Raw genomic sequence first — 25,922 nt, 5'->3', positions numbered from 1 at the left:
TGTGTTTTTGACACTTTCTCTAATAAGCAAATAAAACACAATTTGTATTTGCAAGTGTCCGCCACCGACACTTGCTCCAGTAGGCACTGCAAAGGAATGTGTGAATATATAAATATATATATACATAGAGAGAGAGAGAGAGAGAGAGAGAGAGATTTTGTTGTTTCAAAAATAATGACACAAAGCTACCAGTAGGTGCCACCAAAAAGTAATGTTACACATTATGACTTTCAATATTCACACACACACACACACACACACACACACACACACACACACACACACACACACACACACACACACACACACACACACACACACACACACACACACACACACACACACACACACACAAATGATTTACTAAGCAGTTGACAACTGCTTAGTAAAAAAAAGTATGTACTATGTTAACTTTACATACTGTATGTAAGGGTCTATGTAAAAATGGACACAATGAGATGGACTGAAACAAAAAAGATTGTTTTAAGAGTAATTTATTTCTCAGATTCATCAAGGCAATGGAGTGAAATAGCTTTCCCTGAGAGAAGAAAGACACCTAAACCATAACATCTAGGCAGAGGCAGTGAGATTATCCCCCTTACACAAAGAGAGGGATGACGTACATCTCATGAAAGGCAATGAGTGACAGAGAGAATTAAGATGAAACAGGTAGAACCAAGTGCATTGCAATCAAAGCACAAACATATACTGTATACAGAAAGAGAAGAGAGGCACTCAGATGTCCTTGCAGAGAGCTCAACATCATCCATTTGAAGGGTTGACAGAGATGAGACTAAGCAGCACACACAGATACAGTGATGAGCCCATGAACAAAATAAATACAATAGGAAAAGAAAAAAAAAACATGTTCCTTTGAAGTATCATAAATTGTAGATTGCAGAAGCCCGAATACTTTGGTATATCAAGACAATTGTAGGGAGGACAAAAAACCAAACAAATCACAAAAAACAGAATGTTCATAGCAGCATGAGCTTTCAAAGAGCCCATAAAGGGCTTTATTGAATCTGAAGGCAAATGTGATGGAAAACCATATAAGGGTGATTTATAAATTTAGTTGCACGGCAATGTTGTGCACCGAAAATAGAAGATCTACAAGCTCACAACGTGTTGTGCTGTGAGGCTTTGTGAGCTTGTAGATCAGCTATTTTCAGTGCACTGCACCAGTGCACAACAAAGTATAAATGTCAGGCATTACATACAGTACACAGACTGAGGCCAGAACTCCAAACCCTAATGGACAGTTCTGACGTGCTACTGTGCACACATACTGCACTGACTTGTGTTTGTTTGGTAGGTGTTTGTAGAGCTCATGAGATGATACCACTTCAATCAGAATGTTCAGCTGCAGACAAAACTTGAGACAGGCCAAAATGGTGTAGTGTTTTGTCAACTAAAATGATTTGGCTTACTGCGAGTACCTATGAATCTGAGAAAACAAATAATAGGGAGGAATGTGAATATTCAGAGAAAGCTGCCATGAGACTTGTCTTAAATAATAGTAATAATAAAAACAATTTGATAAATACATGAGATCTCATTTTCTTCACAACTAGCAACACAACGCTATTTCCATTCTCTTTTATATTATTTGAACATTCATAACAGCATTTCCTATTGTGGGAATGGGCAACTTAAATTAAAAACAAAAAGCTGCTTATTTAAAATCTCCCTGGTTCACTGATAAAAGAGTGCAAAGAGATGGAGTGACTGGAGTACTGCATTTCTGTGAACCTACAATCTGACATGGTATATATACACAATATAAAACTAGGGAAGGCACAAAAGCTTGAGAGTTTATCAGGACGGGATTCTTTTGATAACAAACCTGTAACAGTATGAACACTTGGGGCTGATGCAACAGACCTGGATTAAGACTATAGTGGAAAAGAACAAATGGCTTCATGAACTGGAATGGCTTTCATTGCAGTTAACCCATGAGTAAATGTGGCATATATTAAGCATCCAAGAGGAGGGTTTAACTCAAACTCATCAGTTTACACAACTTGATTTTTCAGGCTACACGGCCTTCAAATCCAGTCCTATATTGCGCTGATCAGAGCAATGGTCACCGAATTATGGCCAGAAATGGGGGGGGTAGGCAGAGTTTCGGGTCTCTGCGACCACTTCCTGGTAAAATCGGAAGAGAACAGATCCGCTTCCAGGTTGCACCATTGAACTCCCCACCACTCAGAGAATGTGCTGGTGAAGTTTCAAGGCAATCAGACAAACCGTAAGTCGTTTTTTATGAAATTGGAAGTCGGTGGGACCACCCACTGAGTTTGGAGCCTGTAGTATGCTGGGAACTGGAGTTATGGTTGTTTTAAGCACAGCCAATAGGAACACAAAGGGGGCGGAGTAATGGTGCACCTGTGGCACCCAGGGGCCCCGCCACCACACGTGGCCCCTGGTGTGGCTATTCTGATGGCAGACCCCTGACCAGTGTTGGTGCAAAGTTTGGTGCAGATCGGAGCAACGGTGCGCCTCGCAGGTCTGCATTTGTGACGTCCACCGTCCGCCGCCCACCCACTAGTGACTAGGCAATTTTAATATAGGATACAGTGTTAACGTAACACTAAGGATTTCTTTTTTCTGTGTAGATGATGATGATGGCCTATGGCAATGATTTGCCAAAAGCCAATAAGACTAAGTAGGAATTTAATTAATATTTCCTTCCAGAGAGTAATACATTTTTCAATATGGTAAAAATGTTGGTAACCTACTGGTTTTGATCTCAAACCAGATGCAATGATACAATATAAAATTACAAGTAACTCCTCCACAGCGGTGTCCGGTTAAATCTTTGATCAATAGTGGATGTAGTGGATTCCACAGTATTTCAGCAACAACTAAGCCAAAATGTAGCATCTTATTGTTATCTGATTAAAGTGTATCTGTCATTATCTGTCTTAATCCAACTGTCATCATTGTCAACATCTCAAGGTGTCCATACTATCTCGCTGTGCAGTGCGAAGCTGTTCTAACTCAGTCTAACCAGGCAAAACTTTTTCCATGCTTTGCAGAAGGCACAATTAACTTTGAGCTGTGATGTAAAGACACGGAAATGGTGATTTCTCAGTTGGGAGAGCCGAGGTATGTCTACAGTATATTTTGTCATTTAGCGTAACATAAAAAACAATCCTATTGTCATAGGAGTAATAAATAGAAGGCTTCCGTCATTTATGACATGACACAATTCATACATAACAATGAAATAGACATAATGGTAATTATGTCGACAAGACCTAAAAATCTCACAGTTCTCCAGTTTCACTTGGAGGAATTGACTGTGAAAGAGTCCCACAATGCAATAGTTCAACCGACGTAAGTAGAGGTTGGTTGGAGTGTATATATCTATCTATGTGTGTGTGTGTGTGTGTGTGTGTGTGTGTGTGTGTGTGTGTGCGTGTGTGTGTGTGTGTGTGTGTGTGTGTGTGTGTGTGTGTGTGTGTGTGTGTGTGTGTGTGTGTGTGTGTGAGAGAGCGAGCAATAGCAGTACTGTACGTATCTGGCGTCTTGCAGAGTACCTTTCTTTGGATGAATGACACAGCAGCATTTGGTGCACATCCTCACAGCTCCACTCAGCAAGAGTTCGCAGTAGTATCTTCAGACACAGCACTGTGTAGTCGATGGCAAATATCTGCCAGTACTTTAATAGTACTCAGTAGTACATCCAGAGTTACATCGGTAACATCTTGCGCAAAATTCAGTTCTCAGTATAGCAGGGACAAGTCAGTAGTATCTTCTATGCATTCACACAATTTTTTTCACCACTTAAGACTGGAGCTAGCCTGGTAAACCCCCCTCCCTCCGGAAATCTCATTTGCATTTGATTTCAGGAAGGAGGTCTGGGATCGCGCAGGGAGTAAAGCTGCCCGCAACGCTGCGTATTCGAACCAATCAGCGGTTAGTAGCTTGAAAAAAAGAAAAACCTCTCTGTCATCGATTCTGCTTACGGAGTCTCAGATGGAAGTAGGGTGTGAAACAAATGTGTGTCGCAAGCTTCTTCCATTTGACGGTGTCAGGTTAGACTGGAGCCGCCATCTCAGAGAACTGACTGGAGAAAACATCCGATCCCGCATTCTCAGTCGGTCCTACCGTCAATTAGAATGTTTTCTTTTTCTTAAAGTGCTCTGTTCACCGTGGCCGTGGCAAAGGTCAAGGTAGACGCGAATGCAGGGTTACCTGGAGTCGGACTGTGTGCGCCGGTTCCACATTCCACGTTTGGAGTGGTAGTGGTGAAAGAAGTTCCTCAGGAAGATCCGCTCTACCTCCAAACCCGACTGGAGGAGCCTAGAGCGAGAGAGAGAGTTCTGATCAGCTGCTTTTGATTAGGGCCCGGTCATGACATTTTACTTGCCGATTAATTGTCATACAAATAATTGCGATTAACGATTTAAATGTGTTTTTGGCATTGAACATTGGAACATTTTTTTAAACGCACAAGCTCAACTTATCACAGTGAGCTTGTAGATCTGAAAATATTTGAAAATCTGTGAATACTTTTCAACATGAAAGTCCATAAACAACTAAGTAGGCTTGCACACTGACAAATGAACATTGAGGCTCTTGTGGATGCAAAAATATAGTCTTTTACTTACAAAAGTGCAAAAAGTGACGTGGTGAAATAAAGAGACTCAGAGAGTGGACTCAACATAGAAAATAATTGCGATTATCTCAAATAATTGAGATTAGGCGATTATGTAAACATTGTGACAGGCCTAGTTCCGATCCAACAGTCAATCCACTTCATCATTAGTTGTGGATCACATGCACACCTGCTGCTAATGAAGGGCTGCATCACACCCAGAGCGTTCTGTACCGTGCCTTCCCTAAGTTGTCTCGCTCCCATCTTTCCTCCTGTCAATGCTCAATCCCCTTTCAAAAACGAACTAATACAGGCAACACCTAATGAACTAATGAACAACTAATGGAATGACAAGCTCAAAACTATATCCGGTGTGTTGCATTCAGATAGACAGGCCTTTACCTGTCCAGTAGCTCCCAGTCCTCTCCTCCCCAGCGGTCCGTGAACTCCCTGGTGTTCATGCCTCCGGCGGCATCCAAATCGGTCTTGTAGAGCCCCAGCAGGCCAAAGCCATTGACCTCCCAGTAACCTGCAACACGGTGGACATGATGCTTTTTTAAGTGCGTGTACTTATGTAGTGCAGTGGTTCTCAAACTTTTCTCAGACTTGTTCCCAAATTAATATGTATTTGGCCACAGTCATCTGAAAATATTTTCAAGGAGCCCCATACAAGATTTGTGTTGTGTTTCAAAAATATTAAAGACATAGTTCAATGTTGAAAATGTATTCCCCTTTAAAGTAGTTAAAGTGATTTTATGGAGTTGTTCCACAAGAAAGAGATGATGTACAACTTAGTCGCCAAAAAGGATTATGATAGCCTTTGCATCCCTTTTGGCTAGGCGAACTTTCAAATCATGGGTTAATGATGTTATGCATCATTTGACTTTGGAGAAAATTCGCTACTCCACAAGGGGGTGTGCTCTTTTTTCATAGAGAGACTGAATGCTGCTGACATTAATGACCCATACATTGACCCCACTGAATTTGTTTTTGTATTACATTTTTTGTGTATTTTTTTTTATTCATTTTAAATCTTTCTTTAATAATACATACTCTACTGTGTATACTTTATTTTTTAAATATTTTTTTGACTTGTTTTCATTTTTCATTGCAATTGTGTCTTATTTGTTTGTATTGTCCTTTGTGTTAATGGTACAATAAGATACCAGGGTTGTGGCTCTTTCGGAGCGGGAACTTTGGGGGGTGGGAGGGGACATACATTCACTGTTTTTGTATGCCTTTTGTTATTGACCTGTATGTGGAAATATAAAATAAAGAAACCTTGAACAAAACAAAAAAAGTAGTTAAAGTGATTTTGCTGGGGACACCCTGGAACCCCTTCAATGGGGTCCCCGGACCCCACTTTGAGAACCACTGATATAGTGAATTACTGCACGCAAGGCATCAGAAAACAAAAAAGCAAGTATTCTCATAGCATCTGTCAGTACCTCGGGGCTGCCTCGGTGTAGCACCACAGTCCAGTCTCATCACTATGGGGGCAAAGGCCATGCGGCCCTCCACACAGTGTTTCCTGATGGTGTCTATGATAGAGGGAGGGAAATGGATGTGCAGGTCGCACAGAAACACAATGCTGTGGTCTTCCTATGAGACAGAGAGGGAGGGTAGGTAGGGATGAAATGCAATGTATCTCATGTCAGCACTTGATAAAAGGCGCAGGTTCAATGCCTGTAATGATGTGACACTCACAGTGATGAGGTTGATGCCTGCCTGTAGCCCAGCAGAGCGCTCAAAGTTCCCACTCAGCTTCACGTACTGGTGCCTGGTAGAACACACACACACACACACACACACACACACACACACACACACACACACACACACACACACACACACACACACACACACACACACACACACGCACAAAAGCTCTCTTAGTCATATGGATAGATGATGCATGTAAGCTAAGCTAAACTGATTCAAAGACAAATCCAACCAACGTACTTAGGGAGCGTGGAGGCTTGCAGAGCTTTCTCCACGTCCATATCTGTGCTGTTGTAGTCGGTTATGATGAGGTTAAAGTTGGAGTCTCCCGTCTCTCTGTACAACGTCTCCATGTCTACGATTAGCTGCTTCACCCAGCGGGCCTGGTTCTTCACTGAGACAGATGGGATAAAAGCATCCTTATGTTAAAGCCTGATGATAAGTCAGTGAAGGCAGACAGACTGACAGACGGAAGAGAAAGACACAAAAACATCTCTGAATCTTAACAGAGATACAGACTGGGTAGTTCAGTGACTGAGTGAGGACAGAGGTTGAACCGAGTGCTTCCTTTGTATTATTTTCCCTCTCTCCTCAATTCCTTTAGCACCCCATCTTTATTTGCTCAGTAATGGAAATAAACTGTAATAAATAATGGACGTAGTGCACGTAGTGGGTGATGTCACCCATTGGTTTGTGGAGTCCCGTTTCGAAGCCTTAGAGTTCGGCAACTTGACCATCGCCATCTTGGATTTGACCATAGTCATCATGGACGTTTGCAGCCAGAAGTGACCATATTTGGATGAAAGGGTGGGGTTGGGGATATGCATTGCTACGCATATGTCCTTATTGCGATGGTAGTGACTTGTCAATCACAACATAGCTAATAATAATAATAGTAGTGTTTTCTTTGTTTTTATTGAGTGTTTTCCCATTGTATTGAATTATGCACATCGTCTCAAAATGTTTTTGTTCTATGTTTTTTACTTGTATACCTGCTTTCTATCTATACATTAGCCACTGAAATGGCAAAACGTCCCCTTTGGTGTGTGCACAAGTGTGTGTAGTACCTGGCACAATGAAATGCACAGTAGCAAGAGAGTTCCAATGAAGGCCCACCGGGTTACAGAGTAGAGTTTCGGGGACGGAACGCTTAACCATGAACTCCCTGGCGCGCTGCCTTTTGCGGCGAATCAGAACATAGATGTAGCGTGACAGACGGAGCAGCTGGCCATTCAGGTCCTTCAGCTCCAGCTCCAGGAGGTACCGGTTGCCCTGGACCGCATCGGCTCTCTTCTCCACATTAATGACCCGAACAAGAGAGAACCGCCTGGAAGGAGAGGAACACAATTGGCTGTCGGTTGCGAATTCCATAGAAAAGACATGCTGCCCACAAATAATAATGACCTAAATGATGTTTCATAAAGAAATATTTAATTTGCAGCGACGGAAGAAAGCATGTACCCTTGGTGCTTGAGGTTGAGTTTCTCCATGAAGGCATTGACAAGGGATTGAGCTTCACTGGAGGAAAGTATGAGGTTGCCAGAGACATTGCAACGGAGGTCTATCCAATCGGATCGCAGCGACTGAAGGTCCAGGTGGTTGACCTGGAAGGTCTGCCTCCAGTTTACCGTGGGGTCAAACACTGGAGGGGGTGAAATCTCATAGATCATCTCCTCCTCTTCGCCTCCCTCAGTCTCTCTTCCTGCGTCCCACAACGTGTCTTTCTCGTCCTCCTTGCCATTCTCTTTTCTCGCCTCTCCCTTCCTTTCCGACTCCTCTTCCTCTCCTCCGCCGTCCAGCCATTCTCTGGCCACAACTCTGTCCTTGGTAGTCATTCTAGCTTTGTGGATGGTACTGTCCCTCTCCAGCGGTAAAGGCACATTCAGCTTCATCTCCAGCTCCCTGAGGTCCATCTGGTTCACTTCCTCCTGCTGGTTCAGCTGCAGTTTCGGTGGAGAGGTGGAGTTCCTGGTGACGGCTGGCCGGAGTGCTACAGTACGGTTCACGTAACTCCGTCGCTGGTTGACTGTGGCCTTGTCGGGGAAAGAATCAATCTGGTCTTGCACTTTGGATTGTACGTATTTCGGCCTCTGCACTTGGTTGTCTTCACTTCCTTGTACAGGCTTCTGGGTGTGACTCCATTCAGAGTGCGCCTGGGGCTGCTGTGATGGGTCTGTGGGGCTTTCTTTTGCCCTGGCCTGCCCTCCCACTTCTGGTCTGGGTCGCCCCTTCTTCACTGGTAGCCCTGAATTTCTCTGTTTTGGTCTAGCCTCTGTCACTGCTTGCCTGACCTTTCGCCTCTTGACCGGTCTACGTGCTGCCGGTTGTTTGACCTGTACCACTGGCAAAACCCGCTTCTCTAGTGCCAGGTCTCTCCCATTCTGTTCCCGGAGCCTGTTGGGTACTGTGGTTACCACTGCGGATGCCTTTGTTTCTAGTCGGAGATCTGAGACATCTCCTCTCTTCAGGCTTATGCCTCGTCCCTTCTTCCTCTTGTATACACGTGAGTGTGTATCAGAAGTGTTCTTGAGTGCACCTCCGGCTCCCTGTTCGTCTAAAGAGAAGAGTTTGCGCCTGCGTTTCTGGATATAGTCATCATAGTCGTCGCCATAGTCTTGCAGAATGCCATCGTCCAACTTCGACCGTGGTTTGGCTGCGTCACCACGCACTTCCCCCTCTTCCTCTTCTTCCAGCATGTCATTGTGCTGGAAACCAAAATCTAAATTTCAAGCGAGATAGAGGGAGAGGAAGGGAGGGAGGGAGGAAGTGTGTGAGGGAAGAGAGAGAGAGAGAGAGAGAGAGAGAGAGAGAGAGAGAGAGAGAGAGAGAGAGAGAGAGAGAGAGAGACAGAGAGAGAGACGGAGAGAGAGAGAGCGAGAGCGAGAGCGGTTGTGATATATTCGAGTTTTTGTGGTTATTGCAATCATAACTACAACATATTTTGGCAGAGAAATGCTGAATAACTGCCGTATGCAAACTACAACTTTTTGTAGTTTGCACCACATTCAAAACAGTAGACATTTCTATGTCATGTCTACATGAAATGTAGAAATGATGTAATCATTTTCTATTAACCAAAAAATAACCAACATGTTGGTTAATATTTCTGCACTTGAGACAATTTAATGAACCTTCTAAAACTATGGAAGTATGGACTATGGAAGAGAAGCCTATACTGTATGTGCTGGCTGTGTGTGCTGCCTACCCATAACTCTGTCCTCTCTCTCCAGATTGTCTTGGTGGTCCAGTCTTATGTATCTAGAGAATCCATACCTAAAGAAAGAGTAAACTGGTATATTTGACTTTGCAAAAATGAAATACAACACATTGGAGCAGTTCTATATGCCTGGGGTTAGAAAATATATATATCATTATAAAGCAAATCAATAACGCTAGATAATTCTTGTAAGGATATCTTAACTCATTCACTGCCACTGACGTAATAAACGTAATTATTCCCGTTTACCAATTCTGCCACTGACGTAAAAAACGTATTTTTTTTCTCTTTCAAAATATATATATTTTTTTTAGATATGATTTTTCGAAGATCTAGACTCCCATCCACTTCCTTGTTAACTTAAAACTTAAAAATTCTGTATCTCGGCTCCTGAGTATTTTTTTTTTTTCAATGAAAAATCTCTGGCAGTGGGCAAGCGCGGCCAGCAATAATTCAGGCAGTGAATGAGTTAAGTGCATCTTTTAAGGGAAATCTTAACTAAACCAGCCTTTTGCACAGCAGAACCTCTGTACATGTGATCAAGCAGCACCCTCTATTGGCCATACTGGGCATAACTGCACACAGTGCAAAGCCATCTTTGCCCTGTACAGTATTGTATGTCAGTGCTCTCAACTGGTTCCCAGCCAGGATTCAAATTTCATTTTGACTACGAAAACAGGAACCAACATATTAAATCACACATTCCTCTTCCCCAGAATATGATGAACCACCTCCCCACCACCCCTTGAGTCACAACCATGGCTAATAAACATTGACTGTGCTCTCTCAAACGTACAAGAGTTTATCATAATAACTCTTATGACATTTTTATCCTTGCACGATCCAACCCCCCCCCTCCCCCCGAGGAATCACCTCTCCAGGTAGTAAGGGCTCTCATGGTAGAAGCAGCTATTCTCCGTCTCCATATGCGTGAGTCGGGTGTAGTCGTTTGGGTAAATGTAGGACATGTGGACCTGGGTAAAAAAACAACACACTATAATACATAATTGATACATGACACTATTAGATAATGCAAAGTGCTGAGCCCTAAGTGGCCGTGTAATACGAGCTGGGTGTTCTGTTCACAAGGATTAGCCTGTGACAACAAAAGGGAACAAAGGCCCAGGATGTAAACATTCTGGGTACAGGTAAAAGACAGGCAGCAGGGTGTGGTATTCTCATAAGGTTATTGAAACCAGCTTCAAATTACTGTATTCAAAGATTCATATGGGTTATGTTTAGAAATGTAAGGTTTATGTTTAGGGTTAGGGCGAGCGGTTAAGGTTAGGATTACTTTTGTCCGAGAATGTTAAGGGCAGGGGTGAGTTGAACAGTGATTTATGAAGGAGTACTTACGAACTGCAATCCCTGGTACCGCATAAGAGGGAAGCCTTTGATGATGTAACTGGGTTTGTAGGAGCAGTCAGGCAACACGCCTTGTAGGTACTTGTTTTTGATGAAGGGAACTGCACACACAACAAAACACAAACAGAGAAGAGATGAGTGCATGCATTTGAGCGAGCATAAGTTGCAAGTGGTATGCTTTAACCACAAAGTGTTTGTCTGTGTGTATACCTCTTTTACACTCCTTCTGGTTTATTTTCTCTTCCTGTCTACTATCTGTCTGTCACTCTCTCGACTGGCTCTCTTGTGGTGAGCAACTGACAACAACTTTGGCTTTTGTCCTGGGTCAAAAATGCACTGCTACTGTGGTACTGTACCAGTTCAGTTCAGTTTCTTTTATTTTTATTTTTATAGTGCAACATCACCCCAAGGGCTCTCAAAGAAAACCTAATCATTTGACTGAATTGGTTCCTACACACTACACGTATGCCTAAACTCACTGCCGGCCAATCTGTCACTGTAAAGCGTGGTAGTTGTAGTAGACATAGCAGAGCAACACTTTAGAATCGGGCTTTACCGTGGTAGAAGGTATCCCGAGGGTCATCCTTCAGCATGTCAGCCTCGACGCCGAGCGGCCCGCCCAGAGTAGACGTGTGACTGGCAGCTGTCTGAGGTATGTGAGCCACGTCGCTCATCAGCAAGGCAGTCTCGTCTGTGGGAAGAAGCCACAGGGTTATCATGAGAGGCCCAAGTGACTTGGCACAGACTGAGCCACGAAACCAACCATTGGCATGCCTCTGGTACTGAAACATTGGCAATAGTGAAGGCTGATACCCGACTTCGGATACTTCAGAACTTTACAAGCATACACCTCCTCCAGAATAGCAGTAACTGTATCTGCAGTTATACATTCACGTAAAACAATAAATGCTACAAATCACTCTGAAGTTCAAGTGAGATATGCATCGGCCATCGGCGATCTGATTACTTATAGCAGGTATCAACACTCTAGATTTCAAGGGAGATACATATGGGTGACCTGATTTCGATTAACAGGAACGAACGCTCTAGATTTCCAGGAAACACATGGGTGATCACATTTCAAATAGGAACAATTGTGGGTGTGTCAGAATGGAAAACACGATATTTCTCACAAATTTTGCGGTTAATATGGGTAAACCACTTTGGCTTATCATGTTGTGACAATGCAACATTGAACACATACTGTAGTAATAACTGATGTAAGGAAATCAAAGTTTGACATACTGGGCTCAGTTGAAACCAGCACAACCTTGAACCTTGCATGTGTGTGTACTTACTAGTGTAGAGAGAGATGTGCTTGGATTCAATAACCACGAACCTCAGACCATCATGTTTGAGATGCCACTGTGTAAGAACAAATACAGCGGTTACACTTGTACACTCTCACAGTTAAATTAACATTTTACAGTGCAAGTTAATTGCACGATGAGGGGAAGCAAGGAATATGACACAGTTGGCTGAAATACTCACAGCTACTGCCACGTGGTCCGTCCCTCTGTCGTTCTGCTTGTGGACCACTTCAAAGAAGTACCTCTTCTGGGCAGACAGCCTGTTAGATGGGACAACATGGTTATGGTGGGCAATATTAGCTTGAGTTAATATGAGCTCTGTAAATAACAGACATGTTTTATTATAACATGGCCACTGAAAGTGCTAATTTGGCTGGCAGGTGTCTGTTAAAGGACACTTGCTTATTTTCAATCAATTACACACCCCATGAAGCCTTACATTTTTCGTTTTTGTCGCCAAAGTCAATAATTTGATGACCAGCGGAGTCTCTGCCTCTGGTACTGTAGGAGACTCAATTGAGTTTGCTACTCAGTCTCCTACTTACCAGCCACCCCGTCGTCAAAGTATTGGCTCAGTAATGCGACAAAAAAAAAAATGTCCATAAATTCAAGGCTTCATGGGGTGTGTAATTGATAGAAAATAACTCATGTTTTGGGTGAACTACTCCTTTAATGTCGGATATCAGGATACCTTAAACATGGTCCCAGTCAACAGTTTAATCACTGTTCTAAACCAATGCTCATGATATATTAAACTGCATGTCTCCATAGCAAACTGTAGCAGTTGTTAATTGGACTAAGAAGTGGTTGCCACGACAACACACCTTTTGTTTGCTGCTTTTCTCAATTGTTAAAGTTAAAGCCCTGCTAGTCAGACCGGTCGGTCAGTCCATCCATCCAACACAAACAGATGACTGCACCTTCTTGCTCCCCAGATGATTTTGATTGATTGATTGACATTTTTATTAGGCAAAAGAATGTAAAACAACACAGTTACATTTATAATGCTTTTGTCTAAAAGGTCCGGCCAAAAAAGTCCTTGCAGGCTTGTTTCCGTTGGGGTGAAGGATGAAGGCTACTAGTTTTGCTTTCCCCATGGCCTTTCCGCTAGCGCCACCCTTGGCTCAAACGTTTCATTTGCACACAAGATATGCGTGACACCCATTAACTTTCCTCTATTTCCGCCCTCAGGCCAAAATGTTAACTTTTCACACAAGATATCTCATAATCTAATAGGTAGATTGCAGGATGAACCCTACTGGTTTTGGTGACCACATGGCCTTTGCTCTAGCGCCAGATTAAGACTTTTCAAGGGTGTTTTATACTTCAATAATAATTAACTTTCATTTCATAATAACGGAAGCCAATGTGGCTCAGATCAGACTGAATCCTTGCCGAAATATCATCATATACGTCGTAAATACATACATAGATACATACATAAATATGTCATACATAGACGATAGGGTGGCCACATGAAGTCTGAGATCCACATAGGAGCCACAACGTTCCCACGTGAATCCCGAGATGCAAATTTAACAATTCTATGTATTACTTAAAATTAGGTATGGTCATGGCGAAATGCTATCTAACACACAGAGAGAATAGTCAAAAAGCTTTTGCGCTTCGACAAGCTCCATGTTGCTCTTAACCTGCTGGCGCAGTGATGGTGCAGATATTTCCTTACTTCTGTATTTAGACAAGTGCAATGCTCAACAGCTAGGTCACCATCAAATTCTAGGCTCCTGACGCACGGAGCAGGCTGCCTTCCCTCGTGCAAGTGGTTTAAATAACAACCTAACTGAAAATGAGGCATGTGATTATTACGTTTATATATGTCAAGATATCACAGATGTCTCATGAGACAATATTAGGCTACAGGAGGAAGGCGCCACCTGGTCCACCCGTTTCAATCAAGTTTCAATCGAATTCAACACAACAGCTCTGGTAAAAAATGTCATCTACCAAAAGGGTAGATGACATTTCTAAAGCAGGACTCCGCTTTGAGGTTAAAAACTTAACGATCTGATCCAGATTTTCAATATATTGCATTAGGTGAGTGCCCATTGTCTTTGCACGGAGACGAGCGCCGGTGAGAGAGGGAGGGGTAGAGAAAGGGAGAGAAAAATAGGTGCATTTATTTAAATTAGTAGTAGTCTGTTCTACACTCTGTGTGTGTGTGTGTGTGTGTGTGTGTGTGTGTGTGTGTGCGTGTGCGTGTGCGTGTGCGTGTGCGTGTGCGTGTGCGTGTGCGTGTGCGTGTGTGTGTGTGTGTGAATTCTCTTGTACATGCAAATACAATTCTTATTCTAAGCCTGTTTAAACCAGTTGACACATGGTTGGCAGACAGAAGGCGTAGGCACAAAGGTTTGCTTCTGCTGCACTCAACGGGCCTACGCTCAACTTTACGACTATTGACAATCACATGCCAGTGGCTGTGATTGTAGGGGGCCGTTTTTTTCCCTCTCTTCTCCCAACACTTTCTCACCAGAGCATAGAAAACATTAAAGGGGTAGTTCACCCCAAATACGACTTATATAAATGTATAAATACATCTCAGTGTAATCACTGGGAGGCCTACTACTGTCCTGCTTGTAAGTGGTCCTTTTAAATATAGTTATGCTCTTGTTAAGATTGGCCTCCTATTTACTTCAATTAATTAAACATTTGAATATTATCAGGAATGCGACAAAAACAAAACAAATCTCCATGAATTCAAGACTTCATGGGGTGAGCATCGCATCTTTGGCTATCCTAACATACCACTGATATCTGCCAGAATGCAAATCAACAAATATCCACAACAAACACCATTTTAATTGCTTGGATATTACACTGCTCTCTGCACAGGGCCATGATTTTATTAATACAGCGGTCGGTCATCCTACTTATTTAACTCTACTTGTTAAAACTCTCACTCACTAAAAACCAGGCGCTGGGCTGAGGTCAGAATCCACAAAGAAGAATAAAGACCGCACACTGAGTCATGCTCCAAAGCTTAACATTTATTTTGGTTCCTTTTTACACCATTGAACGAGACGTTTCGAGCCGACTCGAAACGTCTCGTTTATATATAATATTATATTTTTTTAAGCTTTGGAGCATGACCCAGTGTGCGGACTTTATTCTTCTTTGTTGTATCTCAATAAAGACAACATACCGTCGGGAATGGCCTGGCCAAGCTCCTTTTTGAGAAAAGAAAGGCAAATATATGCCCTGTAGGGGTGCAACAGTTAATCGAACTAATCGATTTAATCGATTATAAACAATTATCAATAATCAATGTTATTTTTTTTTTTTTATGGGGGGGGGGGTGAAATTTCCCTTTTATAAATAGCAAAAATAGCAGATCTACAAGCTGACAACACGTTGTCAGCTTGTATATTGGCTATTTTTGTGTGACACTGTTGTAATATGAAGTATTAAATACGGCTTAAATAGTTAATAAAACATATTTTTTATTCCATTCATTGAAAAAGTAGTCGATGGAACAACTGCTAAAAAAAAAATCGTTTGCCCTGTCTCTTATGACTCACTCTCTGGGTAATCATGTACTTGCTACATTTTTGAGTAATGCATGTTATGCCATGAGCCATTTGTGGCACTACCCTTTTCCCCTACCATAATGTTGATCACTGTCCCAAATGGTAAGTCATATGGCCATGGGATTTAAAGGATTTCATTTCAAAATGCTTGTTTGTAGAAAAAATAAGTATATAACCATCCTCAAAGTTGTATTCCTTCTTCCCAGTTGTACATGACACACACACACACACGCACGCACACGCACACACGCACACACACAAACCGACACATTGACCTGCTACTACAGTATCAATTCTTGGCAGTGCAGGCACAGTAACATATACTTACACAATAACAAACATAGACAGGATATTTACAGCTACCCTTATTACTTTGGTATATACTGTTGGTATTCAAAACATTGGTAACAGTACAAATCCTCAGTGTTAATTTAACTCTGTTAATTAACCAGGAATCTTATGTGTTGAGCACATTCTCATGCAACACTAACACATGATCCCCCTGGCTGTGTTACCAATCTGCCAGCTGATGCCACTAACTTCTCCCTGAAACCTGCCTTCCCTCTCTCTACCACTTTCTCTCCAACACCTTGTCCAACTTTCCTGTCACTGTTGCCTGGTTTCACCTCAACTCTCTTCATTTCTATTTTTACCCTCTCTCTCTTCATTTGGCCAGTGGCTGGTGTTTGATCATGGTAGTTGTGACAGGCTTCCTTCGTCAGACTCAAGCCAACATCTTGTACAAGCATTTATCTTCATCAAATTAGCGCAACGAGTGTGTCTGTGGTTGTGTGTGCCTGTGTGTGTGTGTGTGTGTGTGTGTGTGTGTGTGTGTGTGTGTGTGTGTGTGTGTGTGTGTGTGTGTGTGTGTGTGTGTGTGTGTGTGTGTGTGTGTGCGTGCGCGCGCGCACGTCATGGCTCTGTGCCAAAATCTGAACATCAGCAAGGTATAACAATCTGCCACATTCATGCTGCCACTTGTCCTGCATTTCAAAGTACATATTTGCATAATAATAATACATTAATAATATATATATATATATATATATATATATATATATATATATATATATATATATACAAATAGAACATTTGTCTTGTGAGAATACAGATATACAAAGTGGAATACATACAATAATCTATAATATGACATGAACTGCAAACTCACCAAACTGGTGTAGAGGTTTGACTGGCATACTTCTCAAACTCGCCAGGGGCTGTCCATTCCGTGCCAGCCTAGGAAGACACACACACACACGCACACACACACACACACACACACACACACACACACACACACACACACACACACACACACACACACACACACACACACACACACACACACACACACACGTTAATGGTGCCCAATGTCCTGGCAGCTAGTTAAGGGATAGACAGATAAATATAACTATGCCACACCCTGCAGATAAAGTGTTGATCCAAATACAAGTATAATCAGTGGTGTCTGGTAGTGTACCAGTGTAGCAGTATATGGTTAAACTTGGAAGAAATGCATGTACCTTGCCCACCCAGGACAAGAGTTGCAAGTTGAGGGGGGAATCGTCTCGGCTGAGCCAGAACTCTGAGTTGTCATCCGAGCTCACTGCAAAAACAAACTCTCCTACAGACAGAGAGGGAGATTGTAAGAGAGATAGTAAGGGGGCAATTTGAGGGACTGAAGCAATCATAAGGGATATGCGAGGTGATTAGTGTTGAAACAAACCCCTGTTTGTGTCAACGCAATGAATTCCGGTAGATCTGCCACTTCTGCATATAGATTTGAGGAACCAATTTCTCTGTAATGTTTCCACATATTGAGATAAGACCTTTATTGATCCCACGGGGGAAATTGTAAAACATGGAGGATTTTTTTCAATAATTTAAATGTATAGTTTTATCAGCCATGCCAACAAAGCATCTTTGAATTGAACTGAAAGAAACATAGATGAGAGAGAATGGGAATGAAACATGTGGTGTATGACGAGTAGGGCAGGAAAAAAGCAAACAAAAGAGCAGCAAGGAACTGAAGTACCATCGGTGTACGGATGCAGGTAGCCAAAGATCCTCAAGCCGTAGTTAGTCCACTGAGGAGAGACCGCCAACTTCTGCACCGTTGTTCTGGACTGGAGGATGGACAGACAGACAGGAAAAACAGACAACATTTTAGCATGAGGTCTGCTCTGAGTGAAAATGTATCTCAAGGGACATCAGGATCTAGCATGTGGGTGCAGAATGCAGGTCTCAGCCAACACAACAGTCTGTTTGTGTGAGCGTGAGCGTGTGCAAGAGGTGGGGCCGGTCAGAGTTCACAGTAAGCTATTTTCCGCAGCAGAAACCAATCGTATTTAGCATTTCCCCCGACAACTGGTTTTCTTATCTCTGAATGTGAGTTGTTCATGACAGACACAAATGTCAGGCGTATGACTTCAATAACGTGTTGAAATGTGGAAAAATGTCTATTGTCTTCTAATGCAAACTGTGGTGTGTCTGTGTTTGGTCTGACTCACATGGGGATACAGTGGGTAGTGCAGGTTGTTGCGAAGCTGAGCCGTAGAGCTGCCACACCAGTCCTCAAACACGTGCAGGTTGGCCTGTCCCTTGAACTGCAGGACAGGAGACGAGAGAAAATGTATTACAATAACAAGTGCTGGATCATTATATCTATCTATACATTCCAGGAATTTCTTTATGTCTGTCTATCCTTCTCATGTCTCAAGAACCGTTCGTCCAATCGTCTTCACACTTGGTGGGTGTAATATTGCTGAGGACCCAGGGAAGTCAATCGGATGAGCGGCCCTGCTCTAAAAGCCCACGCGTTCCGAATGGCACAAAATAGAAAATGATTTCAAAGAGCTTATGAAATGTAAGAAATTAGTTGTTTTGCGATATAAAGGGAAATGTAATAGTGAAGTGAGGCTCACATCGAACAAAATTCGAAAACTTCAAAATAATAAACAACAGAATAAAAAGGTACTTTAAAGTCGTGAATAAATTGACAGAAACACAATCTGGGGTGAAACTGGACCCCACTACCCAGTTGCCATCCACACCGCTCTCCTTAAAGAAGGTCTCGAGGAAACACTGGACCATGCACACAAACCAAAACAAACAAACACTTGAATTTCAGGAGAAGCCCAGCCCCAGATGCCCTGTAAATCTACACCTCAGTGAATTGACTGTGTGTGTGCGTACGTGCGTGCGCATGCGTGTGTGCGCATGCATGCGTGTGTTGATTGTAGGAGAGACCCAGAGCAGAGTAGGTGAGAGCCAAAGTTTTGGTATAACCAGAGTTGTGGAGTGCCTTCAATTAACTGTTGTCATCACAAGCCAGTTAAGCATTAGGTAAACCATGGCTCCAGTCCAAAACTGGGGGGTGAAGGGGAGGGCTGTAAATGATGACTTAGAAATCTTCACAGGCACTGAGAAGTGCAGCTGTAATTATTTAACAAGCCTTTCGCGTCACTATGCATCCGAAGCTTTCTGAGGGTGGCTCAAAGGGCGCTTGTGTAACAAGATGAGGAGCACCGTTTGGTGCCAGGTCTTGTACTGAGTCCTTAGTATTGAATCTTTTACTATATGCAGTCCAGGGGAGCTATAAGCTGGATCTCTGAGCAGAATTGTATCATTCATTTTGTCAACAACACAATTCAAAATAGGGATGTATTTTACTAGCCTGGCATCGCCCGCGTATAAAATGTGCATCTATCACACATAATGTCTCATACGGTTACATAATAGCAGTAATTGAATCAAAAGCTCTGACAGAAAGAAATAGGCGAGTTTTTATGTGACGCTTGACCTAGTTGCATATCAAGAGCATATAACTTAAATGTATGTTGTTGTTCTTTTTAAGGCTTTGCTCCTTGCATCACAATCATTCATAATGCTGGGAACAGGATTAGCTAGACTGGCTCTTTGAGGACAGAGACACACTTGTGACAACCACCCTAGACATGAAACGAGAGGAGCTAGCAACTAACATGAGCCCTAAGCAGGCCCTCTTAATATAGTGGAAACATGAGGACTCCAATGCAGAGAAATAAATGCCGCTCTAGGCTCCAGCACATACTAAGGATACACACAGACACAGAAGGGAACTGGGCAAGCCCAAACAGGTTATTTAGAGTTCAGCAGAGGTGAGAAGAGCTGAGCTTTTTATGGCACATTTAATATAGAGAGACACAGACACACACACACACACACACACACACACACACACACACACACACACACACACACACACACACACACACACACACACACACACACACACACACACACACACACACACACACACACACACACACACACACACACACACACACACACACACACACACACACACACACACACACACACACACACACCTCTGGTTTCCAAGCTTGTGGAGTATAGCTGGAACGCCAAGAAGCTGAATCCTCCCCTGAATCAGGTTGGTAGTCCCCTCCAGCCTGGAAAACACACAAGCTAAACTCATGCATTTCATTGCATTGGAATGCACTGTTTTTTAATGCATATGACAATAAACATTAAACTTACTGTTCATACTTAATGTACAGTATGTGTGCTATGTGTGTATGTTGTATGCATCTGCTCTGATACTGATCCATTTACTTAACTTTCTTTTATTAATTATTTCCAGCATACATAAGAAAAAGGATTCCTGACATGTACAGTATATTTCTATCTGATCTAATGTGATCTAATTCTTTCTCTGTCTATCCTTACCACTTGTTCTGATGCAGGCCTTCTCCAGATGCTCCCTTCACGTGCAGGATTCACACCTTAGGATGACAGAGAAAACACTCAGAACTGAATCTGAAATCCCTGAATGCAGTGACAGTGCAGAGATAAAGTCAGGCTTTATATGTAATGGTTGAGGGGAGTGATAAAATGTGGAAAGTTTGGTAGAATTCCTTATGTGTATGTCTTTGTTGGTGTAACTACTATATGTTGATTGTTTTGTGTTGTTGGATTGTTTTATTTAGTGTCATTGCTGTTTGTGTGTTGTGCCCGAGGACCCCTTGAACATGAGATGATGCATCTCAAGGGGTTTATTAGTTACATTTTGAAATAAATTCACAGCTGAGGAACCAAAACACAGAGCTGAAAATGGCAAACTTCAACAGTTCAATGGCAAGGCAAGCCGGTAACACACCTGTGTTCTTCTGAGGCAACTCTCTCCCCACACTGTTGGAGAATCCCGGCGGGACTATACAATTTTGTTCGCTGGGGGTTTCTCATTGACAGTAATGTTAATCTGTTACCTTAAAATGCTGATCCGATGCTATTTTCTTGTGAATAAATAAGGCTATGGATATGTAAGCATTCGTCGTTGCCCTCAAGATCGCGAAAGAAAACGAATGCATGTCTAATAATCTATATTTACATAGAATTTTCCTGCAGTGGGAAGTGAACCACTGTTGTTGTACCTAGTCCCATGTCTGCCTTTGCATTCTGATTTGTTTCTGATGGCATGGTAGGTGAACATAGTAAAATAAAGGGTTTAAAAGAAGGGAGAGGCATAGTCCTGCACAAACATAATGACAGCCTGGCTGGTAATGAGTAATGACAAACCCAAAATGCTACCACAAAAAGGTTGGCCACCCTTCTGCTACACATCTAGTAAATTGTAAATACCGTAATGCAGACCTAAAGCCTTCAATGAATGATAATGGTCCTACTGAAATCAATTTCCTTCACATCATGTGTCTATACTGAGACCTCCTACATTGTCACAGATGCAGTCATCAACTCAACAATGATTGCATGTTCAGCAGCGTCAGGCGTACTAGCTACAGAAGTAATCAGTGGTCCAACTCCACATGCAATATATTTTGTTCATCTGCTTACCATCCATCCATGTCCCTTCGTGCGACAGAAATGTAATTTTAGAAAATAATATGTCATTTTTATCAAGTGACGTGACGTGGGACACATTTTTGCCAAAGCATACATTTATTTTTAATGTTCCACACACACTCACTGCATTATTTCCCACAGGAAAATCCATAATTTAGGTGGCCGTCGCGTCGCTATGGGGTGACAAATGCATGGATCACTTATCCAATCTGATCCTATCTGATCTTATCCTATCTAAAATGGATAACAAGAAAGGGGGAAAGAAAATGTGTATAATTACGATCCAGTTTTGAACGCTTTGGTTCAAACGTAATTCACGAAGACAATCAAATATTAACTTTGCAGGAATTTATCAGCCTTGGCTTTGGCTCTAAAGCGCGACAGGAAACTCTGCACTGTTCTAAGCCTCTGTGCTGCTGTCAGCAAGATGTAACCCAACTCACTCAGCCACGACTAGTCGGCTACCTAGCCTGGGCTTAGTCTGTACGGCTGGAAAGTTTCTGCCCTTCTTGAAATGGTATTGGCAGAGACATAGCCTGGCAGATCCTAAACCACACACAGACACACAGGCACAGGAGATACAGAAGTTTAGTTTTTCGATTCCCTTCTGTCATTTTTTAAATTACACACTGCAATGCATTTTCAAAGCACCTGGCTCTGTGTGTGTGTGTGTGTGTGTGTGTGTGTGTGTGTGTGTGTGTGTGTGTGTGTGTGTGTGTGTGTGTGTGTGTGTGTGTGTGTGTGTGTGTGTGTGTGTGTGTGTGTGTGTGTGTGTGTGTATATGAGAGTGTGTGTGCTGGGGTTAAAACACCAAAGTACTGGTGGTCTGGAAGTCTGTCATTATCAAAAGGGTGGAGATCCACAAATGTATACTCCCTTGTGACACAGGGCCAATTTTGGAAACACACAGTAATTCTAGAGCGGTGGTTGAGAAAAGGAAAAAGGGAGATATTTTTAACTGAGAGGATTCATCTCCCGCTCACACAGCCTGCCTTCCCTGCCCTGCTTCTTTCCTCTACTTCTTCACCCGCTTCATGCAACACTATGTGGTGCTGACACTGACAGACAGTGCATGCAGCTTGGCTCACACAGCCAAAACCTGGGTGTTTAGTTCAAAATGTGTACACTGTTAAATCAACAGACAATTTTACGGTGTACTGTAGCTTGTTCTTTTTTTAACCACATGAATGAACGCTAGCGTCCCTATTCTGGGCACAAGAGGCAATAATTCTGCAAAAAATAGGCGAACATTAGACAAAATAGATGAATTCAAATTGTGCAAAAATAGCCAATCGAGTGGTTCACAACGCGTTGTAATGCACCACGTTGTGAGCTTGTAGATCAGCTTTACTCTCTATTTGACATATCATGAAGTATATAGGGTTCAAGGCTTAAGTGGCTAAATAGCAATTGATAGAATTAATAGAATTGAATAGAAACATGAAAAGGAAGGCTGGAAAGGCCACCGTCTCCTTTTGTGTCAATCCTGAGTCATTGGCGTACGTCAGTGGTTCTCAACCTTTTCAGACCGTGACCCCTCAAAATAATCATATTTGAACTGGGGACCGCCCACCCTGACAAGCACTTGGAATTGTAGGAGTGGAGGCATTACATCTAGTTTGTTCCACAGGTAAACATTGTGAAAATAGCCGATCTACAAGCTCACGTCTTAATTTGTTTTGCCGCTTTCTTATATTATTTGAGAATTTGGCCAATGTTTGACCAGTTTTTATAGTATAGTTTGTAATGGTCTTTTTTATTATTAATTTATCTATTTAATTTTCTTTCTTTCTTTTTTTTTGGGGGGGTTGGGGGGTATTAAAAAGGTCTTACTGTCATCTGGGGACCCCCCAAAAAACATGTGGGGGCCCCCCTGGGGATCCCGGCCCACAGGTTGAGAACCACTGGCATGCGTAACATGCACTGTATACGTTTTATCAGTGTCATCAAAGTAGGAACACTGGCAGTGGAAGAACCGGTTGGCATCCATATACGATAAACTTCCAATGAAACATTTTCTCATTAGTCATTACGAAACCCAAGTTGATATTAAAGAAGAACAGAAAAATGCTGATATTCAGACTACCATTATTACAATTATTATTATAAATGATTATCATCATCATTATAATTAGTATCATTTGTATTCTATTTTTTTTAAATAACAATTCTGGTGGCATTCCTGGCAGGGTCCCCACACATTTTTAGCAATGAATTTCCAAAACTTTTCCAAAACTTTTCCAGAATATTTAGCCCAATTTCCAGGCCTATATAACAATCATTCGGCGCAATAATGTGTCTCTTACTAATGCCCAAAGATAGGCAGTGTAGCAAAAATAAAGTTTGAGACATACATTAGGCTGCCGTCACACAGCCCGTTCGGCGAAAAACTACTTATGTTACATATTTCGTGTAATATTATTCATGTTTATGAAAATGTTTTGTTTTAACAAAATCAATAGCCAAAAACAATGCAGAGCCAAATATTTTTCCAGGACCCTTGATAAATTCCAGGACCTTTGATGATGTTTGATCAATTTCAAACCTTTTCCAGTACTGGATTTTTTTTAATTTTATTTCAAAATATTTCCAGGAATTTCATGACCGTGGGGACCCTGTCCTGGAAAGTATAGACTAGTCACACTTCTTTTACAAACTCTTATACCTGCACGCGCTTACACACACACACACACACACGCACACACGCACACACGCACACACGCACACACGCACACACACACGCACACACGCACACAGACACACACACACACACACACCTCTCCTCTTTCCTTTTCTGGGGTATGTAGAGTCTTGAGAAAAGCTTCATTGTGATGAGGGGGCTATAGGCCAGGAATGTGTGTGTGTGTGTGTGTGTGTGTGTGTGTGTGTGTGTGTGTGTGTGTGTGTGTGTGTGTGTGTGTGTGTGTGTATGGATTGTGTGTAAATAGGCTAGGCCTGTAATGTAGGCCCTTAACAAACCATGGCATGTGTTTACACGTCAGGCTTTGTTCTCAATGTAATACAATGTGTGTGTGTGTGTGTGTGTGTGTGTGTGTGTGTGTGTGTGTGTGTGTGTGTCCACACACATAATATTTTTGTTGTTTACACTCAATCGCACACTCAATCACACACACACACACACACACACACACACACACACACACACACACACACACACACACACACACACACACACACACACACACACACACACACACACACACACACACACACACACACACACACACACACTCCTGAGTCCTGACAATTTGTTGTCCCTTTGTTTAATGGCAGTGTGGTGTCATTTTGCTGTTCTCAAATTTCCTGGGGTGTGAGGGGAATGGTAGGAGGTGTAGATGTGGCAGTCAGTCCTGGCAGAGGGATTGGTGAGGACAGGAAGTTTGGAGAGCCAGTGTGAATCTACACATCCTTCTCAGTGTAAAAAACGTGTGATCTGACCCCATGGCCCCTTCCCCCTTCAAAGTAACTGTAACTCTCTCTCTCTCTCTCACGCGCACACACACACACACACACACACACACACACACACACACACACACACACACACACACACACACACACACACACACACACACACACACACACACGTATCCCCAAGGCTTCCGGATAAGCAACCAACCTGTTGCTTCACCTGTTAAGAGGCTATCACGTTTTCCACCGAGGGTGCCTGCGCTGCATCCACTTTGATATCATGTAACAGCACGGTTATTCACGTCAAACATTCTTAACATCGTGATGATAAAGCAATGCATGGTGTGTGTCTATTGAATAAAGCATAAATAAATATAAGCTGTTGCTTGCTGGTCGGTCAGCGGCTGGCCGTGGCCACCCCACAACTTACGGGTGTGTGTAGTAGTGCTCCGTGCAAACTCCTGGTACACGGCGAAAGCCCCGAACACCAGAATCGCCACAAAGACGAGCCATTTGCCATTGCGTCGTAGTTTCTTCAGGGGGAAAAACGAGGAGATCATTTTGGTTCTGCAGCAGCGAGAGATCTCCGGGCGCGTTCATTGATCGGGTGGCCGCTTTGTGTCAGGACGGACCGACGAGTCGCCACCAGCCAGGAGCCCGTATCCCGCTACTCTGTGGGCGCAAAACCTGTAGCTCGCAGCGCAAGTAATCCCTCCATCATGAACAAAAAGTGGTAATCCAAACGAAACACCCTCCTCCGATCATCTAAAACTTTGAACAGGGTTCCGCCTGTTTGCCAGAAGGAGCCTTCTTGTCCTGCCACCGCGCTGACCCATGCACTCGTCTCGCCTCACCACACA

At 42.7% G+C, this 25,922-nt stretch overlaps 1 protein-coding gene across 2 annotated transcripts; it reads right to left on the bottom strand.

Moving 5' to 3' along the window:
• Nucleotides 1–480: 480 nt before the first annotated feature.
• b4galnt3b (beta-1,4-N-acetyl-galactosaminyl transferase 3b) lies at nt 481–25,922 on the bottom strand. Of its 2 annotated transcripts, XR_014601054.1 has the most exons (21): nt 25,493–25,922; nt 20,497–20,552; nt 20,136–20,219; nt 18,276–18,371; nt 17,801–17,891; nt 17,289–17,389; nt 16,934–17,001; nt 12,402–12,480; nt 12,209–12,275; nt 11,467–11,601; nt 10,902–11,011; nt 10,419–10,519; nt 9,534–9,601; nt 7,790–9,047; nt 7,396–7,655; nt 6,569–6,722; nt 6,314–6,386; nt 6,055–6,208; nt 5,009–5,135; nt 4,051–4,311; nt 481–3,798 (listed from the first exon to the last, which is right to left on the bottom strand). XR_014601054.1 is itself a non-coding variant. In XM_084060947.1 (20 exons), exons 1-20 carry the CDS (start codon nt 25,620–25,622, stop codon nt 4,200–4,202), a joined length of 3,324 nt encoding a protein of 1,107 aa, XP_083917073.1. In that variant the 5' UTR covers nt 25,623–25,922; the 3' UTR covers nt 481–4,199. The 2 variants fall into 2 exon arrangements, 1 of the variants encoding a protein (XP_083917073.1); XM_084060947.1 differs by having other exon boundaries at nt 481–4,311.

This window comes from Gymnoscopelus microlampas, assembly GCF_963454915.1.
Source record: "Gymnoscopelus microlampas genome assembly, chromosome: 6".
Lineage (NCBI taxonomy): Eukaryota > Metazoa > Chordata > Actinopteri > Myctophiformes > Myctophidae > Gymnoscopelus > Gymnoscopelus microlampas.
This window is presented reverse-complemented; position numbering and strand designations above follow the sequence as displayed.